This window comes from Eublepharis macularius, chromosome 18, assembly GCF_028583425.1.
Source record: "Eublepharis macularius isolate TG4126 chromosome 18, MPM_Emac_v1.0, whole genome shotgun sequence".
Taxonomy (NCBI): Eukaryota; Metazoa; Chordata; class Lepidosauria; order Squamata; family Eublepharidae; genus Eublepharis; species Eublepharis macularius.
In genome coordinates, this window is record NC_072807.1 from 24,072,007 (window position 1) to 24,096,131 (window position 24,125).

At 44.5% G+C, this 24,125-nt stretch overlaps 2 protein-coding genes across 2 annotated transcripts in view; one reads left to right on the forward strand and one right to left on the reverse strand.

Annotated features, from left to right (window-relative positions):
- Positions 1–5,474, forward strand: part of ABHD2 (abhydrolase domain containing 2, acylglycerol lipase) — a 33,240-nt gene extending 27,766 nt beyond the window's left edge. Inside the window, exons 9-11 of the mRNA XM_055002378.1 lie at positions 320–389; positions 1,487–1,571; positions 2,051–5,474. Of these exons, the coding sequence (XP_054858353.1) occupies positions 320–389; positions 1,487–1,571; positions 2,051–2,247 (352 nt within the window). The 3' untranslated portion in view covers positions 2,248–5,474. The remainder of the gene's footprint in view (positions 1–319; positions 390–1,486; positions 1,572–2,050) is intronic.
- Positions 5,475–10,519: 5,045 nt separating this feature from the next.
- RLBP1 (retinaldehyde binding protein 1) lies at positions 10,520–23,643 on the reverse strand. The gene is made up of 7 exons (XM_055002294.1): positions 23,590–23,643; positions 20,760–20,833; positions 18,096–18,397; positions 14,767–14,945; positions 13,058–13,216; positions 12,082–12,192; positions 10,520–11,420 (listed from the first exon to the last, which is right to left on the reverse strand). The coding sequence occupies exons 1-7, from the start codon at positions 23,641–23,643 to the stop codon at positions 11,262–11,264; spliced, it is 1,038 nt and encodes a 345-aa protein (XP_054858269.1). The 3' UTR covers positions 10,520–11,261.
- Between the last annotated feature and the right edge of the window lie 482 nt (positions 23,644–24,125).

Consider the following 24,125-nt stretch of genomic DNA (forward strand, 5'->3'; position numbering starts at 1 on the left):
TCTTCCCTGGTTGATGGTTCCTTCCGCATAGCCATTGGTTTCTTGGAATTAAATGTAAACATTGTTACACTTGACAGTTAAGAACAGGAAGGATTTATAAATGGCTCTGTATGCTCTCTGGAAGTTTCATTGAACAGTTCCTTCTAGAACCTAAGCAAACATCAGGCTTTGAAACACAGAAACGATAATTCCAGTCATCTTGCATGAGCAAATTCTTATCAATTCTGGGAGTGGGTTCTAGAAGGAAGTAACATGCCATCTCTAAGCAAAAGAATCTCTCCCGATCCCTAAGTTATTTTTCCCCTTCTCTGTCCTTCAGGAAATTCCATGGCTACAACTCCTTAAAGGAATACTATGAACAGGAGAGTTGCTTGCGTTTCTTGTATAGGGTGAGTTGCCACAGTACATATTGTTAATTTTGGTCATCTTCATTAGCAGAAAACGTATACTTTGACATACACTGCTTCGGCACGTTGACATACACTGCTTTTAACAGTGCGTGTGCGTGTGTGTGTTTATTTTTATTTTTGGACATGGGAGGTTTGGAATGAAGATCTGCCCAGGGGGATTTGGTGCCCAGTGCCAATTTCTGAAAATAATGTAAAGCAGGCATTAGTTTGTAGCAGCCTAGTTTATACCGCATGTCCTCAAATGATAATTGTAGTCAGAAGGCTTCATATGGAGTCATAAGGAGTTAGCAAGAGCTAAAGATGCTTTAAAAATGTATTGCTGAATCCTTTAGGGTGTAGTCAGCTGGTAGGAGTCCACACTTCCATAAAACTAAAGAACTCTAAAATTTTATTCTCTGGGGTGAGGTCATTGTCTGTTACAGTGGAATAACTCAGGTTTAATGTTTCCTATATTCGCCTTCCATCCTCTCCAGTTCAGTCAATTCAATTTATTGTATTCAGCGTACATAAAGTACCATTATTATTTCCAGCCTGAATGAACAGGAGTGCTGACCATCTGGTTATTTAATTATTTATGCTCATCTTCCATTAATTATGCTGATTATTTAATTATTTGTGCATTATTAAGTTGATGTATTAAATTAAATCTATTTATTAAATTATGTAATTTAATTATTTTTAAATTATTTATTAAATTATTTATTCCATTAATTATAGTCATTAGTTAATTATTTATGCTTATCTTCCATTAATCAATGTTGCCTCGTGTATTCAGAATACCTACATGAAATGACAACAACTCTGTGTGGTAGGTGAGGCCAAGAGAATGAGTGGCCCAAGGGTACCTAGTGAGCTTCCGTGGCAGTATGGGGATTCGAACCTGGGTCTCCCAAATTGTAGTCCAGCAATTTAACCTCAAGGTCTCAAGACATTGTTCCTGCAAATTCAGAGCAACTGCATGACGTGACATCTGACCATTTGTTTGCCGCTTGAGAGTTAGGTGCCTTTTTCTGCCGATAGGGTCAAGTTTAGTTATAAACTTACGAATCCTTTTTATTGTTTCCCTTTTGATGCAGATCTTCGTTCCCCTGTTGCTGGTTAATGCTGCTGATGATCCTTTAGTGCATGATAGTCTGTTATCAATTCCGAGAACCCTTTCAGGTGAGTTGAAAACAGCCCTCCCCCCCTCTCCCCAACTCACTCACTCAGTTACTTGAAGGAATACCATGTGGTACTAGAACAGCATAGGTTGTTTGCTTTTTTCTGGGCCTTAGTGAAAAAGTTGTGTTGGGTTTGGAAGAAACTGCAAGGTAGTAATGAACTGAGACACAGACAACTTGAAGAATAGTCTTGAGGTTCGTTTGAGCAGAAAAGCAAGGAGGAAAAACATCTGCCCATTAGACTGGGCAGAACGAAGATGCAGTTGGGTCCTGTGGCTTGCAGTTCTACCCTTAACTAATGCATCCTACAGTCTGTGGTAGGGATATATGAACCGTTCCCTAGAATCCCACTGGCTACTTGTGAAGTATATAGTACACTTTAAGCAAAAGTTTTTTGCCCTTAAATCTGTGCTCGTGATTTTATCAGAATACAGAATTCTTCTACTCACTCTAAAACGTGTTGGTTTTTCACTCTTGCAGAGAAGCGGGAAAATGTCATGTTTGTCCTGCCGCTACATGGAGGTCACCTGGGCTTCTTCGAAGGTGCAGTACTCTTTCCTGAGCCTCTTACGTGGATGGATAAGCTTGTGGTGCAGTATGCCAATGCCATCTGCCAGTGGGAGAGGAATAAATCTCAGTGTTCTGATACGGAACAGTCGTCGTCCGGCCAGGAGTAAATGGCCTCAGAGACTTTTCAGGTGGTTCCACCTTCTCTCTCCCACCCCCATCTTCTGGGATTCTTACTACTTCCCCCGCTTTACCAGGCGTGTCGACATCTTGAAGTCTGTCTGCAGTGTTTCATGCCAAAGCAGAGGTACAGCAAAGGGGCAACGTCAGGTTGGAGTATGTCTGAATGTTTGCAGTGCTCCTTTTCGTGTATTTAAAGAACTGATCCACTGTATTGATGAGTTGCTGTCCGTGACTTGCTTCGAGATTCTGAAACCCATGCGACAGCCAAACTTCTTCTAAAGTAGGAAGAAGGTCCAGTAGTCCTGACCATCGGTTCATACCTTCCTGATCAAAAACTCTTCTGGATTTTTGCAGAATTACGTCTAGCTGTTAGTGATATGGGTTTAGGAGTTGTTCTCTCTTTGTGTTCGCATTTCTTCTCTCCGTCCTCCCCCCCACACACCAGAATGGGTGTGAGAACCTTATATCAAATCCGTAGAAGAAACCAGCAGTTCACTTGGCAGGTCGCCATTGCTCGTTGTCCATGAAGCTAAGGGGAAGATGTGGGGATTGGAAGTTTCCAGAAAATGTTCCTTTGTCCATTCTGTTGAATGCACTTTTGATGGTTTAGATCGCTATGAAAGCCTTTAGTTGTGTTATCAGCACTTTCCGTTACTGCAGATTCAGAATCCCGGAGTTGAGAGCGGAGTGCATTCAGTCACACAAGTTGCTTTTGGTTGGGACTTCAGGATTGGTCAATTCAATAGATTCTGTGCTGGGTTAACACTTCTTGTGAGTGACCTTGGTAGCCTTGCGATACTTGCCTTTTCTAATGTAAGGACTTTTATTTCAACACAGGGTTCCTTGTGTGCTCTTAACCCAGGCCTTTTTAACGCTGTCTTGAGTGGAAGCCAGCTACTGTCAGCCTGTGGGTCCTTAATTTTCCTCTTTTCAGAGTACTTCATAATGGATCAATATATATGCTTTTAGGAACTTGTGTGCGGGGGTGGGGGAGATATGATATCCGTGTTTGTTTTATGTGCGTTTGTTCCACCTCTTGTGTAAGTCAGAGCAGCAAATCAAAAGGAAAAAAAAAATCTCCCCAAGTTTTTAAAGCATTGAATGGCTGTTTCAGCCACCGTGACTTGCCTTAGAAAAATGGACAGTCGGCGATCAAAAACCTTAAATTTGGTAAGATGTTTCTGTGTGGTTAGATGCTACTGAAATTACTGAGAACTTGCAGGGGAGTTTTAGGAGTCTGTTGGGGCACTAGCATGCTCCTTGTTGCAAAGCTGTTGTTTTTTAGCACCAAGACAACTACAGCCAATTGGCAAGTGTGGCAGGTGGGTGACCTACAGTATGAAAACCCAGAGTCTTTCTGCTACTGTACAGTGGAGAGACAGATTTCTGAAGTAAGCCAGACAGTAGTCACCCAGGAGGAAAAAAAGCTCACCCTATCAAATATTTTTAAAAAATTAAAAATCTGGTTAGGATGATGGTGGAACTTCATGGTCAAACTCTGCTTCACTTTAACTTCCCATTAGTATTGTTTGTGGCCCCCTTCATCTCTGCAGTTTTCTCATAATAACGGCTAGCACTTTATTGTTTCAGTCTTGGTTTTGCTTTCAGGGCACTTTAATTGTAGCCTTTTATATGCATAGGAAGATTTCCTGAACTCCAGCGCTGTGCTGTACGCTTCCAGGACCAGTCTCTGGAATTCAGAGATGCATATGGTTGGTTTCTTTGTTCTTTTTTTGTTCTGTTTTAATTGAGCAATAATTAACTACTTCAGCAAAGGTGCTTTTCTTTCATCAAGAATCAAGTTCTTTCAGTTTGCCTTAGGCCAGCAACTTTGATCTGGTCAACAATCTGTGATCTAGGCTCGCTTTCATGTGAGGAAAAACTGAGGACCTGTTCTTCCCTCAAATAGAAGGAACAAATGACCAAGCCAAAAGCTGGCAAAGCTTGTGGATTTTCCCTACTCCTACACAACACTTTTTTGTTTTTGAAGAGTGGGTTTTAAGATACGCGTCAGCGTCTTCATATGCTCTTCTCTGGAGTTTCCTATGCATCAAAATATTCAAAAATAAAACATACTGGGCATAAAATTTTGCATATCTAATGTAGTAGTTCCTATAAACAGGGGAGAACACTACGTAGACCCTCTCTCCTGCTTGAGTAGAAGAGGATATAGAAGCTTAAGTCAGTTTTAGTAGCTACAGTATATAAAAGAGGAAGTGATGTGGCTTCTCTCGCAGCAGATTTAAAAATTTTAAAAGGTAAACTATGGGAAAATCTGTCGTTTACATCAATATTTAACTTGTTACTTCGCCCCTCCTCTTCACTCAGCAGTCACTTAACCAAAGTGACAGAGAAAATCGTTCTAGCCCTTGTCACCAAGAGCCTCCTTTCCTCCTAGCTCTCCTTATTTAAATGTTTTTTTAAAAAAAACAGGACATGGCATTCACTTCTCCCCTTGAAATAAGAATTTTTATGGGTTTTTCCTAAAAGCAAACTTATACCCTAAGAGAAACCACCAAACCCTTTTTTACAAATAAGGCTGTGTTTCCTTTCTCTGTGGATAGGAAGTTTGAGGACACACATCGATTGTGTTTCAGAGGGCCTTTCAGCAGCATATTGATCGCGCGTGTGAACAAGGCTGATGGCTGCTTTTGATGGCGCTTCTGGGATTCTGTTAGGCATTCTAAAAGCTTCTGTGCTCAGGGATTACATTGCTGTGGACCTGTATTTTTGTAGCCTTTTCCAAGAAGAAACAATCTTCTACTAGAATGGAGGGAGGAGGAGAGACATGCACCATTCTGTCTCACCCGCCACCACGTGGGCTAATCACCGTTTGAAACTCATGGAGCCGTTTCCACCACCACCCTTCTTCAATGATGGAGAGCCCAAATCTTAATTTGACATGGCCAGTCAGGCGTGTGTGTGTTCCTCATGTTGCAACAAGCCAGGGGAATTCTTAACTACTTGTGTCTGCATTAGACTATTAAAAAAAAATCACAGAAGGAAGAATGAGCTGATGGGAGCTTGAGCAATGAAAAGCAGGTGCAGAAATTCTGCTTAAAAATGACACTGAACTTCAGTCAGTAATTTTCCAGCAAAGTCAGAACGTGCACCTTCATCATGCACCTTCAGGCACCTTTTGTCCAGAATCCCTCTAGAAAGGCAAATGGGATTCATTTGGGAATAAAGCCAGAATGAAAGCTGGCCCATGTGTTAGAGGGAGCATTTTAGCTCAAGATCTCACAACATTATTTGGAATTTTTTTTTTAAACCATGGTGTCGCAAATCATTCTAATAATTAGTGTGTTGAATATTGACCCATGTGGTAAAAGCCACAACATTGAGTGATGGAGAGCAGCCTTCACAAAGTGACAGCAGTGTATCAACCTGATGCTGATGATAGTCTGGAGGGCTTTGTTATTGTAGCTCTGCAGCCTGCGAATCTCTTTAACTTCTTGGCAGTCTCATTCAAAGAGACCTGGCTGTGTTTGAATCACAGTGAGGGTTAGGCACGTTTAGCCTTCCTTTGGTAAACTTAAAGTGGTAAATGGCAGATTAATTTCCCAACTCTTTATTGGCTTACGTTTGTTTTAAAGAAAATCTCTGTTGCAATTGGGCACAAATCCCTGTGTCCACTTGCATCTCCCATCCCTTCATATAAACAGAGTGAGTTTCCATTTAATTTCCTTGTCTTAATGGTGCACGTGCCAGTTACTGTTGATCTTCCTTTAGATTTGTTGCCAGAACAGAACTCCAAAGTACATTTTTGGTGTTTCATCATAGCAGTCTAGGAAAGGGTCCACCTTTACAACAGTTGAATAGTCATGACAGCAGTAACATCACCGTCTTATTGTGTCGTAAGTGTCCAAACTGTCACCCACACTCATATTTCTGTTTCATTGACAAGTCCATTGCTTTGTGCCACATGTAGGACTTGGACTGCAGATGATCTAAACTAGGGCAAAAGCCAACCTGCTCTTGATGTGACATTTTTGTAAATGACTGTTTAGAATTTAGGGTCCTTTGCTCACCTTAGAGCAAGGGCTCCATTGAAATAGGAGTATCATGCAATGCTGCTGGAGTTTGTGACTTTTCTTTTTTTAAGAGTCCTTTTTGGTTGTTCATACTTATTCCTGTCTAGAATTGGGTTTTGTTTTGTTTGAAGATTGCTTTTAGCCTTCAGGTGTGTTTGGGGTGTTTGCATGACAAAGTGAGGTGAAATCAGCCGGATGGAATGGGGGAAGTGTATTTAGTTTTATCAAGAACTGCACTGTATCTGTTTTAAGCATCTGACTTTCTGTTCTTTTTGCTGGTTACATCAAAGGGGCACAACCATGAAAGGGCAGCATTTACCAAGCTGGGACTCCCACTTAGCACTCCCCCAAATCCCAACCAGAGGAGCCCAACCCTTCTTCCTCTGAGCAGGAGACTTTAGTTTAGCTCCTCAGCCTTTGGGACCATCTACCTCCCAGCAGCTTGAATCTTTCTCGTTGTAGCGGAACAGTCCATCGTCGGAGAATTCCGGAGCACGTGGCTCAGCAGCCGTCTCTGCTTGTGCAAAAAAGCTTTCTCTCGGGCAAAGACTAAATTTCCATGTCAGTGTGGCTAGGCTACTTAAAAACATTGCCCATTAAGGGCCCATGCTCTGTCTGGGAAGATAGAGACTTTAATCTGCCGTATTCATGATCTCCCAAGTGGTTTGCTTCACTCTGTTTTTAAGTTATTTGTGAATCTCATTGATTCATTCTAGATAGTTTTATTTCTCCTGATTAAGTAGGAAAGCACAACTTTTTAAGAGGCCGTCCCCCTCTCCCCCCCCCCCCCCCGCCGAACATACCGAAGCAGAGTGATATCCGGACACCTCAGGAAGCTCAGACCTGAACCTGTGCGCTCTTTGATTTCTGTCACTGCAGCTGCCTTATCAGAGCGAATAGAACGTGGTGTGTTTTCTTATTTTTAAAGGTTTCTCTCGAGCCTTGATTTTGTTGGCAGTTTTTGCTTCCAAATAGACACTTTGGAAACCATCACTTTCACATTCCTGATTCCTTTGGAAACAAAAATGCTGCCCTGAAAAGGTTTCATGTGTGTAAGCGACTCTTCTAGTTGTCGGTTCCTCTGTCGGACTCTCTGAAGCCGGTTGCCGACGGGACGAAGATTTGCAACTAGCAATGCAATTTTTTCTAAATCCGCTGATGTTTATGAAGTTATAAAAACTGTGTCCTTGATTTTGTTTTCTTAATTTTTTTTTGTTCTTCTGTGTGTGATAAACAGAGGTCATTGCGAACAGAGTAATTTTGTTAATCTTTGATTCAATGGAATTTCTTTGCTTAAAAAATAAAGAACGTTATAAGTTCAGAATGAGTTTGTATTGTGTTGTCATTTATTTCTACAGGCTTGTGATGTGTGTGATGAAAGTAATAGTCCAGTGACTGCTGCAATTCCATACACCTTTGACCTTTCTGATTTCTTTACATTTGATTAACCAAATTTGGGCAAGGCCGTATGAGTTTATATCCTTATAGTCAGGGCATGACTTTTGCCAGTTCTTTCTCAGAATGCAGCATTGCCATATATCTGTATCTCATTTTTGTTCTGCTCTTCTGCCAAGGAGCTTTGCATGTTGCACATCCTATTTTATAAGAGAATGTTACTATATCTAGGCCTGATCTGGCAAATGTATTACAGGAGAACTAAAACATCTATATTGTAATGTGCTGTCAAATTTTGTAATGCTTTTGACCGGTAGCATTTGGTTGAGCTGGCAATCGCTGAACTGTTTCTTCGTGGGATGCTGAAATCACCAGTACATCGGCAAACGGGGGCTGTGTCTTTTCTGCTTTCTCCCAATGTGGGGATATGGTAGTGCCAATTTTATTCTGATTGTAAGAAAGGTGGATTCAGCACAGAGGGGCAGTAGAGGTAACACACCTGATCTCAGCAACACTTCTCTGCCAGAATGTCTCTGCCTAGGGTGAGCAAATGTTGCTAATGGCGGTGGCCGGACTAGGCCCCTGCCCCTCTGCTCCATTTAGAAGGGCCCCATCCCTCAGTGGTTTCACAAGCAGACATCCTGTTTGGCTTGAGTCTGAGCCAGTGGCCCAATGAATGCACCTCTTGTAGGTCTCTTCAGGCTCTTTCCATTTCAGAAGGACCCCTGCTGGTTTGCTTTGCAAATCATATAGGCCTGGTATTTAGCTTGAGAAAGAGGAATGGCGGCGAGGCAGAGACTGGGCCGTGGATTTAATTTCATGGGGGAAAGGAGGAACGGAGCAAAGAAAAGAGAACCAGCTTCTCTTTGGGTAATATTTCTGCCTTCCTGGCTCCTTAAATGCAGGAGAATATAATATTACCTGCATATGAATAAACACATGAATAAAGCAGTCAAGTTGACAAACAGAGCTCATGAAATCTTATACCCAAGAAATCTTGTTAGTCTTTAAGATGTTGCTGGACTCCTATCTTGCTCTTCTACTGCAGACCAATATGGCTACTCACCTGAAACTGTCTTCAGGCTGACTGTATCACTGTACCCCCTGCTCGAATTTCACTGTTCCTAAAGTGTAGTAAGCTTTTGTACAGTTTTTTTTTTTAAATTAGGATTTGGCTGAGCTAGTGTATTGCAGTGGGGGTTGGATGGGATTCAAATCTCCACTCTACAATGCTGGGTTACTTTGGGTCAGTTACACACTTTTCAGCCTAGCCTGCCTTACAGGGTGGTTGTGAGAATAACATGGAGGAGGGGAGAATCTTTGAGCACCTTGGAGAAAGGGTGGGACCAAAATGCGCTTGAGAGGCATAGTGAACGCTGCAAGATGTTGGTGCTTGTCCTCATTGGAATGGCTGCTTGAAAATTCTGGCATCAAATGGCCCAGGCAGCCCAATTCCTAATCTCTCCACCTCCCTGGTGTGCTTAGAACACTACCGTGGAGAACAAACAACACTGAGCTAGTGGTGATTCTTGCTGGAGGCAGGCAGGTCTTTTGCCTGGGAGGGGTGCACTGTGGGTCACTTACCGGGAGCCACAAATGTGTGAAACTGGTTCTCACAGCGAAGCCCATTGCACAACCCCTTCTGCATATTTAAAGACCTGAGAGGACCTTTTAATATATATATATTTTTATTTCAATTATTAACAAAACTGTTTACAATATGAAATACAACATGGGTAAATTGTTAAAAACTACATAACAGAGAAGGGTAAAACATGGAAAGACAAATTCAAGTTGAATGATCTGATATATTTTGGATTATAGATTCAGGATTGTTTGGTATATTTTATTGGGAGGATATAGATTTTCTTTAGAAATGTATTCAAAAAAAGGGAACCATTTTTCCATAAAATTTGTTGTTTGGGGGAAATTTTCAGCTTGATAGATTCCATCATTGATTTTTTCAAATAAAAAATGGTCCCATATTTTAGAATACCAACTGGTAATTGTTGGTACAGTATGTGATTTCCATTTTAAAGCAATTAAATTTTTTGCTGCCATTAAGAAGACATTGATGAGGTCTCGTCGAATTGGTGGGATCTCTATATCATCCCATTGATTCAGAAATATCAGCTCAGGTTTCTTTGGTATTTTGTAGCCAGTTAACAAAAAGATTTGGTGCAAGATTGTATTCCAGAATTCTTCTATGTAATGACATTTCCACCAGCAATGTATATATTGAGGACCTTTGTTAAGCTCACATCTTGACAGCTGTAATCTGATTGCCAAATAATTGCATGGAATTACTGTGCAAAACTAGATGGTGTCTTCTATAGGGAAAGCTGCAGCTTCACTTTTATAATGAGTTCTTTTCTGACCCTTTCACAAAAACTGCTTTCAGATCAACTTCCATTTGGAGTCCCCCTGTCCCCTCTCCCATTGGCAGCTATTTTTCCCCAAAATTTAAAGGCTACAAAAATGTAATTCTTGGTCTTTCACTTTTCCCAGTCCACATAAGGAGAGCTCTGTGTGTGTGTGTGCTGTGATTCTACAAAAATATGGAAACACTGCAGAATTGAAGGGCTATCTGCAGGATGCAACTTCCTAAGAATCGCTTTCCTTTAAAAAAAATTCTAGACCTCATGGTTGTGAATATATGCTTAATGTTTATGTAGTGCTCAATATTATTGCTCAGCAATATTGACGGGGGCCAGCATAACTCTTTACCACTCATCAGGACTATCAACAGCGCAATAAATAATGCGAAATTATAGAATAAATTTCAGAAGACAATTCAGATGTGCCTCATTGGCATACCTTCTACAGACTGAATAAAAAAACCTGCAGCAATTCAATTTTTCTTAACTTTAGCATGCAGTCAATGCAGCTCTCGTTACCGGTACTTTCATCTATAGCTAATGCAAAAGCAGCCAGATTCACTTCTGACATTTTATTATTATTATTTGTCGGTGTTTCTTTTTTAAACTGAAAACAGATCTTGGCAGAACTCTCCTGCAGTGAGTGAACTGTCCATGCTGTCCACACGGGCAACGTTTACAATTTTGTCTTTCCCTCTTTTCCTTCCTTAGCCATTCCTTCCCTCACAACCACTACTGGGTCCCTAGAATACATAACTGCCTGCTACATTTCCCTGCTGCCTCTATCGCTCATTAAACAAACCAGTAAACATAAGGGAAGAAGGCACTTCTCAGCTTCTTCAGTACCCAGACACTTGGATTCGAGATGGACCAAGAAAGCAGTAACTCCGGTTCTTCTTTTCTCTTGGCCTTCTCACCACAGACGTTTCTCACTAGGTCTTCCAGTTTTCTGTGGCAGAAGGCAGGTAAAAGGGGTGGGTGGAGGAGGCATTCTTCCAAAGTTTTGAAGTAGCAAAGTCTTTGCTCTGCTCTGCTCCCTGTCTGATGACAGGAGGATCATGCAAGAAGATGAGCATCCTGGAGTTCCATAATCACGATAGAAGTTTTCAGCCAACACTACATATAATAGGATGGATGGGTTTGGTGGCACCTCTGACCCCATTTTCTAGATTGGAATGTTGTTTTTCGCCTCCTTCAGAGAGCTGTGTCTTCACCATCGATCTGTGGCCCAAAAAGCTTCTCGGCTGTGTCTTTGCCATCGTATTTTGGCAGGTTGCCCCCAAAATCTGCAGGCAAGATATCGGCATCGATCTCTTGGTAGAAAGAGTCCAGTTCATCACCGTGCACAAAGACCTGAATGTGAAGAAGGAGGAAGAGGTGAGCAAAAGCGGGACCGTTGCCCCGGAGGGCTGCCAGGGACCAGGGACAAGCTGAGCTGAGTGTCAGATGTAGCAGCAGCAGACGGGAGTTTCCTCTTGCAGCCTCTGGTACTGCCACTGGCTGGGTCTGAGTCAAGGGGGCCCTTTGGTTCAACAACTGCATGGAAGAAGGTGATGGGTGAACCTATGCTCATCGGTGACCGGTGGGGGGGGGGGGGACGCTCAGCTTTTTTCTTGGTCATTTGAACACACACAAAACTGCCTTATACTGCACCAGAGCCTTGATCTGTCAAGGTTAGAATTATCTGCTCAGACTGGCTCTCCAGGGTCTCAGGCAGAGATCTTTCCCATCCCCTACTTCCAAATTTTGTAACTATCGATTGAACCTGGGACCTCTCCCATGCTGAGCAGATGCCACGACCCCTCGCCTTTTAATGTCCTGATCTGCCTCTGTAAGCTGTGTGCTCCGTGGCACCGGAGTTTCAGGAAAGAGGAAAACTCCTGACTTACTGCTTACAGTGTCCCTCAGTGTTTCCTCTGTGACATCTAGCTCTGATCTAAAACGGCCGTGTCCTTTGCCTTTATTTTGACAATGGTTCCTGTCGTGGTACAAGCTTCCCCAGCAATACACTCACCCTTTCCAGCAGTTTGTTCTTCAGGAAAGGTTTGACCACGTTGTAGGTTGTAGTGAAGTACCAAGGCTGATGGATGAAGTAGACGGCCTTGAAACGAGCTGGGAAGGAATCCTAGGAATTCCAGAGTCACACAGGTTAGGTTACGCACCCAGTCAGGAGAGCGGAAATGGAAAGGAGAGAATGGCCAGGGATAGTTCCTTTGTCCTTAATCCTGTCCTCTGATACCTAGATTTCTCCTTGAGGATGGAGGAGAGCATTTGCCTGAAGGCTTGTACTCTCTGATGTATGAATGAGTAAAAGAGATTGGCCACCTTGCTGGTGCCCTAGGAACCAGTACCTTCTTCCAGAGGCCATAAGGGGACTACTTGCTCCTCCTTTCCTGAAAATACGTCTTGATCTTTTGATACCCCTTGGGTTTGATTGGATGCATTCTGTCTATACCTCTTCTCTCTCTGAATTTAAATTGTGAGTCAGCTCACATATGCATTAATCACTCATGGGCCTGCATGGGGGGGTGGGGTGTGTGTGTGTGTGTGTGTGTGTGTGTGTGTGTGTGTGTGTGTGTGTGTGTGTGTGTGTGTGTGTGTGTGTGTGTGTGTGTGTGTGTGTGTGTGTGTGTGTGTGTGTGTGTGTGTGTGTGTGTGTGTGTTGCTGATCCCAGCCTCCATCACCTCCAAATCCCTACTGCTATCCACAGCATGCCCACATAGTCTGGGCACCAGCACTTGGCACCAGCTGCCTTGCAAAAGGGATTCCTTTACAGAGGAAAGCCCTTTGGCTACTCCAGCAGTGGCCAAGAAGGGTCACCCCAGGAGCAAGTGTTTCTGCTGTGCAGGGACAGGAAAGCCAAATGGCACATGCGGCGCTTTGCTGCCCACTAGCTTTAAGGTTCCTTTCCTCTCTGTGGTGGGTGCCTGTGCCTCCCATGTTCTTGGGACTGCCGGTGTGTGTGTGTGTGGGGGGTCCGTCTTCTCACCTGCAGCATGTCCACCATCTTCTTCAGTTCTGAAGGCTTGATGCCAGAAGCCTGCTGCACTGTGAAGCCCTTGAAGTTTTCGATGATGCAGAAGCCGTTGATTTGGGTCTCCTCGTTCTCCAGCAGCCTCTCTAGGATCACACAGTAGGCACGGAGAATCTAGACCGAAGGAAGGCGGAGATGCAAAAGGAAGGGATGTCCCAAGCCTCTGCCCCCCCTCCACTCCTGTTGAAATGAAATGAAATCCTGCCCTCAAGTCATAGTTGACTGATGGCAACTCCTGGCAGGGTTTTCAAGGCAAGAGACTCACAGAGGCAGCTTGCCATTGCCTGCCTCTGCAACCCTGGTCTTTGTTGGAGGGCTCCCATCCAATTACTAACCAAGGCCAAATCTGCTTAGCTTCTGAGATCTGACAAGGTCAGGCTCTCCTGGGCCACTCCTGTTGCACCATGCAAAATGGCAACTGCAAAGGCCACCTTGGGCTGAGGGTTCAAGTTGGTAGCATGAAGACCAGGTACAGTCTGAATGTTTTGTGGGTTTTTTTTAATGCTGTCCCCTTGCATGCAGCTCCTTTCTTTTGGAGACAGTGGGATATCGCTCAATGGTTCAGCACCTGCTATGCCTGCAGAAGGTCAAAGACACATATGGACACACATGAAGCTGCCTTATCCTGAATCTGACCCTTGGTCCATCAGGGTCAATATCGTCTACTCAGACTGGCAGCAGCTCTCCCGGGTCTCAGGCAGAGGTCTTTCACATCACCTTTTACCTAGTCTTTTCCGTTGGAGATGCCAAAGATTGCATTTGGGATCGTCTGCATGCCAAGCAGATGCTCTGCCACTGAGCCTTTCCCCTTAGTTAGGTCCTTGGTTCAATCTCTGGTGGCTCCATTTAGGGTGAGAGCTTCTCTAGCTAACCCCGCCCTCACCCTTTTTCAGACCTTTGAGTAGACAGTAGGTATAGATGGGCCAGAGGATGTTCTTCGTGTAAAGCCAGACACCTACTTTTGGTTTTAGGAAGGTCTCTGTGAAAATGGATGGCTCACATGATATGAGAGCTGCTCATCTTGAATGGCAATGGGAGAAAGAAAGAGCTAACGGTATCCCTCCCCCAACCATACAACCATTTCTCCTCTGAAAATTTATCCATTTATCCATCGTATTTGTCTTTGCTTATATGGCCAGTTTCTAAGATTTTGGAAGCTGTATCAAGTATGTGCAATAGTCTGGCATCTGGATGGATGACTTAATAAATAACATACTTATTTTAATTCTTTGTCCCTAACCTGGATAGCCTAAGCGTGCATGATCTTGTCAAATCTCAAAAGCTAAGCAGGGCCAGCTTTGGTTAGTACTTGGATGGGAGACCTCCAAGAAAAACCAAGGTCACTGTGCAGAGACAGTGGCAAACCTTTTCTGTTAATCTCTTGCCTGGAAAGCCCCAGCAGAGGTTGCCATATGGTCAGCTATGATCTGACTGCACTTTCCACCACCTAAGTCTTCGTGTCTATATTTTAAATGCCTTTTATTTTTCCTGGGGAATCCTAAGCATTGTAGTATGGGGGGGGGGCGTTGAACAGAATGTTCAAGCCTTCAGAACTACAGTTCCCAGTGTTCTTTAGGGGGAAGCCATGAGACTTTGTTCCTTGAGTGGAATGAAACCTGACCCAGTCTGTAGAGTCCATAAGGGATTAGCTGTAAGATGCTGACCTCATCAAAGGTGATCTCTTCGTAGTCCCAGCTCTCAATATTGAACAGCAGCACCACCCGCCCGTACTTATCCCTGTTGGACAAAATGCCAGGGTAGCCAGCCTCGATGGTGCTACGCACAGCCTCTGGGGTCAGGTTCTCAAAGAGCTCTGGATACTGCTTGCGGAAGTTGATGTAGCCTGGAGTTAAGGAAAGCGAGAATGCCATGACTAAGGGAGATGGTCCAAATCCACTATTCCCACATAACAAATGCTGGACAGGTGAGCATTCGAAGTGGCCTTCTGCTAACTTGAACCAATGGTCCATCTAGCTCTGTATTGCATACTCTGACTGGTAGAGGTTTTCTATCCTGACCTGGATAACAGGCTAGCCCAATCTCATCAAATCTAGGATGCTAAGCCGGGTTGGCCTTATTTAGAAATTGAATGGGAGATCACCAAAGAAGACCAGGGCTGTTATGCAGAGGTAGGCCTTGAAAACACCAGTAGGGGATGCTATGAGTTAGCTATGACTTGATGGCACTTTCCACCACCACCAGAGATCGTCTAGAGTGGTGATCTTCAGCCAAGACCCTTGGGTCTTGCAAAGCCTCTTATGTGAAGTTGAAAGCCCTGACCGAGCCTCCCTTGGGTGTATTTGCAATCGCTTTTGGGAAAGACCCGCTGCTAGTGTGCGTGCACAGAGGGCAAGAGTGCCGTGTATTGGAGAGGAGACGCACGGGGGTAAAGCAAGGTCATTCGGCCTTGGAGAGAGTTCTGTAAGATTTCTGTCCTTGGCATGTTTGTTACTATTGGCACATCTCCTGGCACTCACTTTGCATTTCCCGTTCCGAGCTCTCTCGGTCAGTGTTGTTTTATGATGTGATGGAAGAGCAAAGTAAAATGTTGATCCGGCTTGAGAATCATCTTGCATCTTCTCTTCCTCTGCTAATTTGTTTTTAAAATATTTATATGCCTGCCTTTATCCCAGCATTTGGGAGTCTTGGTGGATGACAGCAAATGATGCATCTCAAATGCAAAAGCCAGCCAAGATAAAACGACTCCCTTTCAGTTCCAGACTGTTGTCCTCTCATATGCCCTCCTAAATAGTTTGATCATACAACCTCTTCTGAATGCTACTCAGGTGGGAGGTTTTCCTTACACTCTCAGGGAGGCTGTTTCAAAGCCAAGGGGCCGAAACAGAAAAAGCCATACCTTTGCAAATTATGAGCAGGACAAAAGGAGCAGTTGAAGGAAAAGAGCAGGGCATGCACATTTGTTCACATTCTGCTCTGACGTTCTCGTGTCTCTTGCTCAATATCAAAAACAAGGTGCTTAAGGAATCTGTGCAATGCTGCTCTCTTTGGGACACCAGAGGCCTGCCTTGCTTTTTCAGTCCGCCCTCATTTTTCCTGTCATCTCCTCAGGGGAAGGAATTTAATTTTCCTGCCTGCTGTTTCTCTCCCTCTTTCTTGCTCACCAAAATGAGCCCAGCCTCTGCCCTGTTTGCTGATGCCCTGCTGTCAAGATGTTGGCAGCACCTGCCATACCCAGTTTGGTGTAGTGGTTAAGAGCACGGGACTCTAATCTGGAGAGCCGGGTTTGATTCCCCACTCCTCCACTTGAAGACAGCTGGGTGGCCTTGGGTCAGTCACAGCTTCTCAGAGCTCTCTCAGCCCCACCCACCTCACAGGGTGATTGTAGTGGGGTAATAATAACACTTTGTAAACCGCTCTGAGTGGGCATTAAGTTGTCCTGAAGGGCGGTATATAAATCGAATGATGATGTTGTTGTTGTTGTTACTATTATTATTATACCTGGGAGAGGGGGTTGGTTGGGGGCTGGAGGTTATGATGTTATGACTGTCTATTGCGGATGTGTTTCCCAGGACGTGAATTCTTGACTTGACTCTCTTAGACTATGCTTGCTCCTAGCAGCTGGGAAAGGAGCACACGTAACCTTGAACCTTATGTCCTCTCCGGTACAGTTAGTTCCCAACAGATTTAGTCAGCCTCTAGAAAGGGAGGCGGGGAATGTTAGTCTGTAAATGATATAGGTGCTTGATATGTAGGCATGCCTCGTTCCTGACAATGAACCCAGTAAGATCATGAACTAACAACCTTTCAATAAAGCTCTTACTAACAAATAGTGGAGTCTCTTGAAGGTTACCTGGCAGATCTTTACACCTGCTTTAGTTGGCTCCCACTAACAGCCACTGGGTATGAAATAAAGAAAACAATCTGGGAAAGTTCAAAGCCAAGCAAAATTCTTGTGATTCACTTGTGCCTCTCATCTCAACCAGTTCTGTTAATTGCTGGCTTGTTTACTGCCTGAATCTTTAACAAAAAGAAGCATGAAAGAATGGTGGTTTCATGGACTGCCCAGCATCCTGAAGAAATTCCATCTCTAATAAGAATAATTGCTCTTCTATACCGCTCTTTGAGGCAGATTAGTGCCCTATTCAGAGTGGTGAATAAAGTCAGTGTTGTTATTGTCCCCACAGTAAAGCTGGGGAGTTGGGGCTGAGCGAAGTGCTGACCCTAGGCTACCTACTGAGCTCAGGGCTGTAGTGGGATTTGAACCAGCAGAGTGCTGACTTGGAATCCAACCACTTACCCAAGGCCACCTGCTGAGCTCAGGGGCATAATAATAATAATAAACATTTGATTTATATACCGCCCTTCAGGACAACTGAACACCCACTCAGAGTAGTTTACAAAGTATGTTGTTGTTATCCCCACAACAATCACCCTGTGAGGTGAGTGGGGCTGAGAGAGCTCTGAGAGAGCTGTGACTGACTCAAGGTCACCCAGCTGGCTTCAAACAGAGGAGTGGGGTATCAAACTTGGTTCTCCAGATTAGAGTCCCACCAGTCATTACCACTACACCAAAATGCCTCCCTAGTTTGTGAGAGTTGAACCAGCAGAGTGCTGATTTGCAACCCAACCACTTAAAATCAAAATGCATTCTAACCTATACTTTAGTCTATGTGTCTAAGTCTCTCTTTTCCCAACCAAACAAACTCTACATGACAGTAGGGTCTTGTGTTCAAATCCAGCCGTCTCATATCATGTGTAAAAGGGAGGCGGGGTGATGGTGGAAAATATCTAAGGACAGGGAGGTGCTGAGTCTTTTCTTTGCCTTTCTCTGAGACATCTGCACTTGCTAGTACTTGTCTCCCAACAAACAGGGCAGATGTTGCCACTTAAAATGATAAACACTCAACTCTTTCCTAGGAGCGGGTGATCTGTCTCCTAGCAACAAGCTCTGACTTGGGGGTGGATCTTTATATTCCCAGCTGGAGGAAGCTTAGGGCGAGTAGCCCCAGGAAATCCCGCCCCCCCTACACACCTTTAAGCAGATCGTAAGCCCTGTTGACATCAAACTTGCGGGCACGGATGAAGCGGAGGAAGAAGGCATCGTCTTTCCCCTTCACTTTCTCAGCCACTGCTTTACAAATGTCTTCTCTTCCATCGGCTCTCTCCTGGACCAGGACTTGTAGCTCTTTTATGGCTGATTCCCGCTTCTCCGGTGTCTCGTTCAGTTCATCTTTGGCCTGTGGCAACAAAGAGACTCCAGGCTGCTCATGTTGTGTGGGAGGGAAGGAAGAGGAAGCCGAAGGAACTGAATGATCATCTTCCCCTTTTGCAACCCTGCTTCAGACCTCACCGAAAGAAACGTACATGCCAGGTTGCCCAAGCGAGGCTCTCTTTGCCTCTGCTTGAGTGCCTGGCGGCATCTAGTGGCCAGTGGCAGCTTGCAGTCATGCATGCCCCCCCCAACAGGTAGCACCCCGGCTCCTCTCCTGATCCGTTCTCACCTTTTGCAAGGTGTGCGCAGGGATATTCTCGCATTTCCCAAAGACTGGGCCGTGGTCCTTGGTGGTCAGCCGCTCGAGTTTCAAACGTAAGGCCTGCTCCTCCTCTGAAACAATCCTGAATGTTCCAGGCTGGAGGGGAGGGGAGTTAAACCACAATTGGAACTGAGCTCTGGGTGCTTAAAGAAATGCCAACTTGAACTGTGACAGAGGAAATATTCAGCCTAGTATATAATAGCATTTACAGACAATGAGATGGAGAAGAACTGCGACCAAACCTCCTGGTATATTTGTAAGTTTTTAAAAAATCACGGGGGGAGGGAGTTACATGTTAAACTCCCTCCCCATGTGCCGTAGCAGTGATTCCTTGTGGCTTCTTTTCAGCCTTAAAAATATCAGATCTTCCACATGTAAATTTGACTCAGTTAGACTGGGACTGAATAGGGACTATGAATGGTTGTCTCATTATCAGAAGTAACTGATTTCCTTAACAGAAGCAAACAGATCTCCATATCAGAAGCAGCTGTTTGCATCTACTCCGCCCCCCCTCCTCCTCTATACCTGACCAGCTTCTTCTTGCCCTCCATGCATCTGACGAAGAGAACTGTGATTCTCGAAAGCTTATGCTACAATAAAGTTGGTTAGTCTTAAAGGTGCTACTGGACTCTTTTTGATTTTGCTACTACAGACTAACACAGCTAACTCCTCTGGATCCACATCGGATCTGATTGTACCCCGTGTGATGAATTTAATTGGTCAGATCCTACCCACCACAGCTTGGTGGTTCCTTCAGACTTTTTTGCTGTGGAACTGCTAATATTTAAGTTGGGCTATGATGATGTGGAGGGAATCACCTCTCTCCCCAATGCCATCTGTCCAACTCTAATGGGTCACCCAAAGCTGCTATGAGCTCCGAGGATGGGGTCATACAGTCCTCAAAGATGATCTCCCAACATCATGTTTAGTTTGACATTGGCTTAAGAATATAGGAAGTGCCTTGCTGGATTGGGTTGTATATTTTAATATCTTTTACAAGAATCTCAGCAACCAGAGGGCATGAGGTGGGACAGTGGTCCCCACCCCACCCCGTCCTAGAGAAATGGAGAACTTTTGCCCCCTCTGAGAAAGGGTTCTAGGCTTGCACTTTATCTCAATGAGCATCACCAGGAAAATTTAACAACAGAACACAGCACAGGGGTTGTTACTCACCACTGAAGTCATACTGTTTCCTAATCCACACACCTACAGAAAGAGAGCACGGATAACCTTCAGTTAACAACCCCCCTTGCAAAAGAAAATCTTTGTGTACCTATAGCTTCTCAGCCTTCTGTGAGCTCAGCTATCCTAAAGCATCAAGGGAGCCTGTGCAGGTGAAGACACATGATAAGATTTTGCTCTCCAAAGGGTTTCTTCGTCTTAGTTCACTTTAAAAGGTGCAGAGAAGCAAGATATTTGTAATGTTTTTGTGGTTGAAATGTGGGTTTGGGGGGGGCAATCCGTGGAGGGGAGGGCTGATGGGTGCCTCTCTTTTTCCCTTCTGAGGCTTAAAGCAGCATGGGGGTGATTTCTAATTGTACCTGGCTGCCCTTTGCTGGAGAAAGCTGTTCCATGTCGAGAAACCATTTCAAGCTGCCTTGAGAGATGATGGTTAAAATTAATTTTTTGAAAAGGACCTGATTCCTGGGCAAGCCCCAAGTCCTATCCAGTAAGCTTGCCAAGAGGGAAGGAGGGACTAGAGACCAGATCACACTGTCAAGAACAGTAATCTGGTGCACCCAAGTGCCTGTCCCCCCAAGCTGGCTCCTAGTGAGTCTGGTTGGCTTACACATTTTGCAAAAAAAAGAAGAAGTCAGCACACCTGAGTAAGACCCATTTTTATCAAATCAAAATAAGAAGAATTTGCACAGCCCAGCCAAAGTTATGACTGCAATCATTACTAAGGAGTAAGTGCCATTGGACTCCGTAGGGTTTCCTTCTGAGTAAATATGTTATGGAGCAGGCTGTTAATCCTGTTTGTTGGTTTGTTTTATTTCAGGGGAGCGTTACAAATGCTTAACATTATCTGGACTGTGCTCAATAGGACTGGGAGGCATATTAAAGGAAGGTGGCGAAGGCTTTCTGACTTCTGAGCCCTGAAAACCAGTGATGCAGGCAGAATACACAAACCCCCAATCCAAATGAAAGTCAGAAACACTCACCGGAGACGCCAAAAGAGTTCCAGAAAGGGCAGCAGCCAACCCTGAAAAATCACGTCACCAAAGAGACGGTCACCCTGTGGGCAAGCAAAGGTACAGAGTGCAGCAGAAAGGAAGTTCTAGGCAGAAAAGCTTCGAAGAGTCACCAGGCTGGGATTAGACCATCACAAGGCATCGCTTGCAACAGGTTTTTTTTTTTAAACTAGGTCAGTACAGCCTGAGCAAGGGACCCCCCATTAAAAAATTACAAAAGGCAGATGAGGAAGATGGGAGTCCCTTGGCTTGCAGAAGCGCATGGCTGGGAGGTGGGCGGAATCTGTCAGGATTCTGGGACTGATTAGGCAAGTATAAAAGCTCCTTATTGTTTAACTGGGCCATGCTCATTAGAGTAATGCTGGGTGGAAGGTGGAGGCCTTTGGGGGACACTGGAAGGGAAGGAGCAGGCTGTGAGCCTCTGGATTTAAAATCATCTCAGTGGCTTTCTGCTATGTATATATGCTGCTGTGCCTGATGACACCACTGGGAAAGGGAGAACAGGAGAATGAGAGGCAGAGACTACGTATTAGCCTACCCTGCGGGTTCGCTGTAACAATGACTGTGGCTGGATTGACACAAGCAGCAGAAATGAAGTGGTAGAGTACGGAGATGGTAGCAAATCAGACTACAAGTGTGTTAAGGGTGTGTGTGTAATTTTTTCAATAGGTTAAAAATAATCTCCCATGCAGCTGGAAAGTTAGCTTAGAATGGAGACAATTGAGTCCCAATCTTCCTCCCTGCTGTGCTAGTTTTCTACTTGCAAAGAATCCCTTCTGGGTAGGGAGAGTCGTAAAAACAGCATACCCCTCCCACTTGCTGTCTGAAAAGTACACTCTGATATTGCACCTTAGGGCTTTGCCACTTTTTTGGACAGGGCAGCACAGATCACACACGCAAAAGCAATTCGAGCTCTTTCTAGCATACTATAGAAGTATTATGAGAATGCATGTGTATAAAGAGACAATCTCAGCAAACTCTGAATCACTGGTTAATTCTTTCAAATAAGCCTTTGCATTTATATCATTGCCTCTTAACCTTTACCTACTGCCCACAAAGTATGCAGTATTATTAGCAAATTTGCCCCAAGTTGTAAGTGAACAATTAGGAAGTTAGAATACGTTCAGTGAGGTTTTGGGGGTTGGATGGCCTCAGATGACTCCAAAATATTAGCTCAAAAATACCTCTTTCTCTTCCCAATGCATAATCACAGCCATCTTTATTCCCCCCACCCCAGATGCACCCATTCACATCTTCTGGAACTTTTCACGTAGGAAAGTGACTCTAAACAGGTACAGAGTGCATTTCCCTTGCTGCTGGATAACTAAAGCGATGCTCTGAAAACGAGGCCAGCAGGGACCCCGATACCAAGAGATTTTAAGTCCCGTGAGAAGAGAAGAACAAATGATGTGCGTTGCAGCAGCTTTGTGGAACACAGAAATTTGTTCTCTCTTTACTGATAATTGGTAGTTATGAATGTTCTTGAAGCAGCTGGTACTCATGATTACAGATGATTGGGGCTTGAAATAGCAATTCTTTGCCCGAGTAAGTGACAGGACATGCAAACAGCAGCCCAGTGTGGCTTCTGTCCCCTTGCTTTGAGATTGGTTCTTGTCCCTGAAGCTTTGGCTTCTATGGGAAGGTGGGGGGGAGCTGTGTTTTGCAACTGGCTACTTAGTTTAATCCCCACGTCCTAAACACGGGTTAAATCCCTTCCTAGAACAAAAGCATCCCCTTGTCCTTGCAAATGCTTAGAGAATATGTACAAAGTGATCCTCGCCTCTTAGTTTGACCTGCATGGGAGAGAGACGTGTTTTGTTCCTGCTAGTTCTTGAATGAGCCTTTTGTTTGAGTTCATAGCAGCGAAGAAAAGCCACGCAAGGGGTTAAACCTGCATGGGACAAAAGCAATTAGAACAAACGTTACATAATACATCACGTGTACAATGATGAGATTGTGATGCTAGAAGTCGCCTGAGGTTAATGTGTAAGATCATAGAAAGACCCCTGCTGGGTCAGATCAGTGGCCCACCTAGTCTGTCATCCTGTTTCACACGGACAGTGGCCAACCAGTTACACTGAAGGGTCAACAGCAGGCCACAGAGATGTTTCCTCCCAGCACTGGGTTTCAGATAGGGTTGCCAGCCTCCTGGTAGTGGCTGGAGTTCTCCCAGAATGACAACTGGTCTCCAGGCCACGGAGATCAGTTCACCTTGAGAAAATGGCTACTTTGGGGGGTGGACTCTACGGAATTATGCCACGCCGAGGTCCTTTCCCTCCTCAAACCCCACTTTCTCCAGGTTTCACCCCCCCCCAAGATCTCCAGGAATTTCCCAAGTTGGAGCTGGCAACCCTAGAGAGGTTGACTGCCTCTGAATATGGAAGTTCTCTTCTTGCTAATAGGGTGGTTCATGTGATGTGTATTCAAGATGCTGCCCGGACTGTGGGGTGGGAGGGAATTGAGAAAGATCTGACCTGGTAATCCGTGTCCTCGGGAGGAGATCAGCAGATCATGGACCACTCATGTTGACCAAATGGCCCTAGAACTATAGATTCCAAAGAGGGGTTAAAAGCTTATTTGGGTTGGCAGCTGTGGAGATTTGGGGGTGGATCTTGGAGAGGGCGCAGTTTGGGTAGGGAGGGACCTCAGCAAGGTATAATGCCATATGGTCCAGTTCCCCTGGAGAAAATGGCTACTCTGAAGGGTGAACTTTATGGCATTATACCCCACTGACGCCTTTTCCTTCCCAAACCATGCCCTCTTCGGGCTCCATCCTCCAAATCTCCAGGAAATTCCCAACCTGGATCTGGTAACCGTTTCTGGAGATCAGATCAGGGAGGTCTCCAGCTGCCATCTTGAGGTTGGCAACACTAGGTTGCCTTAGGGTTGCCAGCTTCAAGTTGAGAAATTCCTGGAGATCTGGGGGGTGAAACCTGGAGAAAGTGGGGTTTGGGGAGGGAAAGGACCTTGGCATGGCATAATTCCATAGAGTCCACCCCCCAAAGTAGCCATTTTCTCCAGGTGAACTGATCTTTGTGGCCTGGAGACGAGCTGTAATTCCAGGAGATCTCCAGCCACTACCTGGAGGCTGGTAACCCTGGGTTGCCTTGCCTGTCAATGAATAAATGAGTGTCTCACAGATCAGATCAAACATCACAGGGCTGATTGACATTTGAACAGCTGAGGTTTGATCGTTGCAACATTAAAGCACCGATATGCCTATATGAAATGTGAAATGATTACATTATATTTAATTTTATTAATATTATTATTAGTTTATAATTATTATGATCTAATTTTAAAATTATTGTATTTAAATTATTAATTTAATATATT

Coding starts and splice junctions, on each gene's coding strand:
- RLBP1 (XM_055002294.1), bottom strand. CDS start 23,643: ATGGCAGCTGGAGACCTCCCTGATCTGATCTCCAGAAACGGTTACCAG. Junction 18,398..20,759: donor GAACTCTTTTGGCGTCTCCG/GTGAGTGTTTCT, acceptor GGTCTGAAGCAG/GGTTGCAAAAGGGGAAGATG. Junction 11,421..12,081: donor AGAACAAACTGCTGGAAAGG/GTGAGTGTATTG, acceptor CTTCACATTCAG/GTCTTTGTGCACGGTGATGA.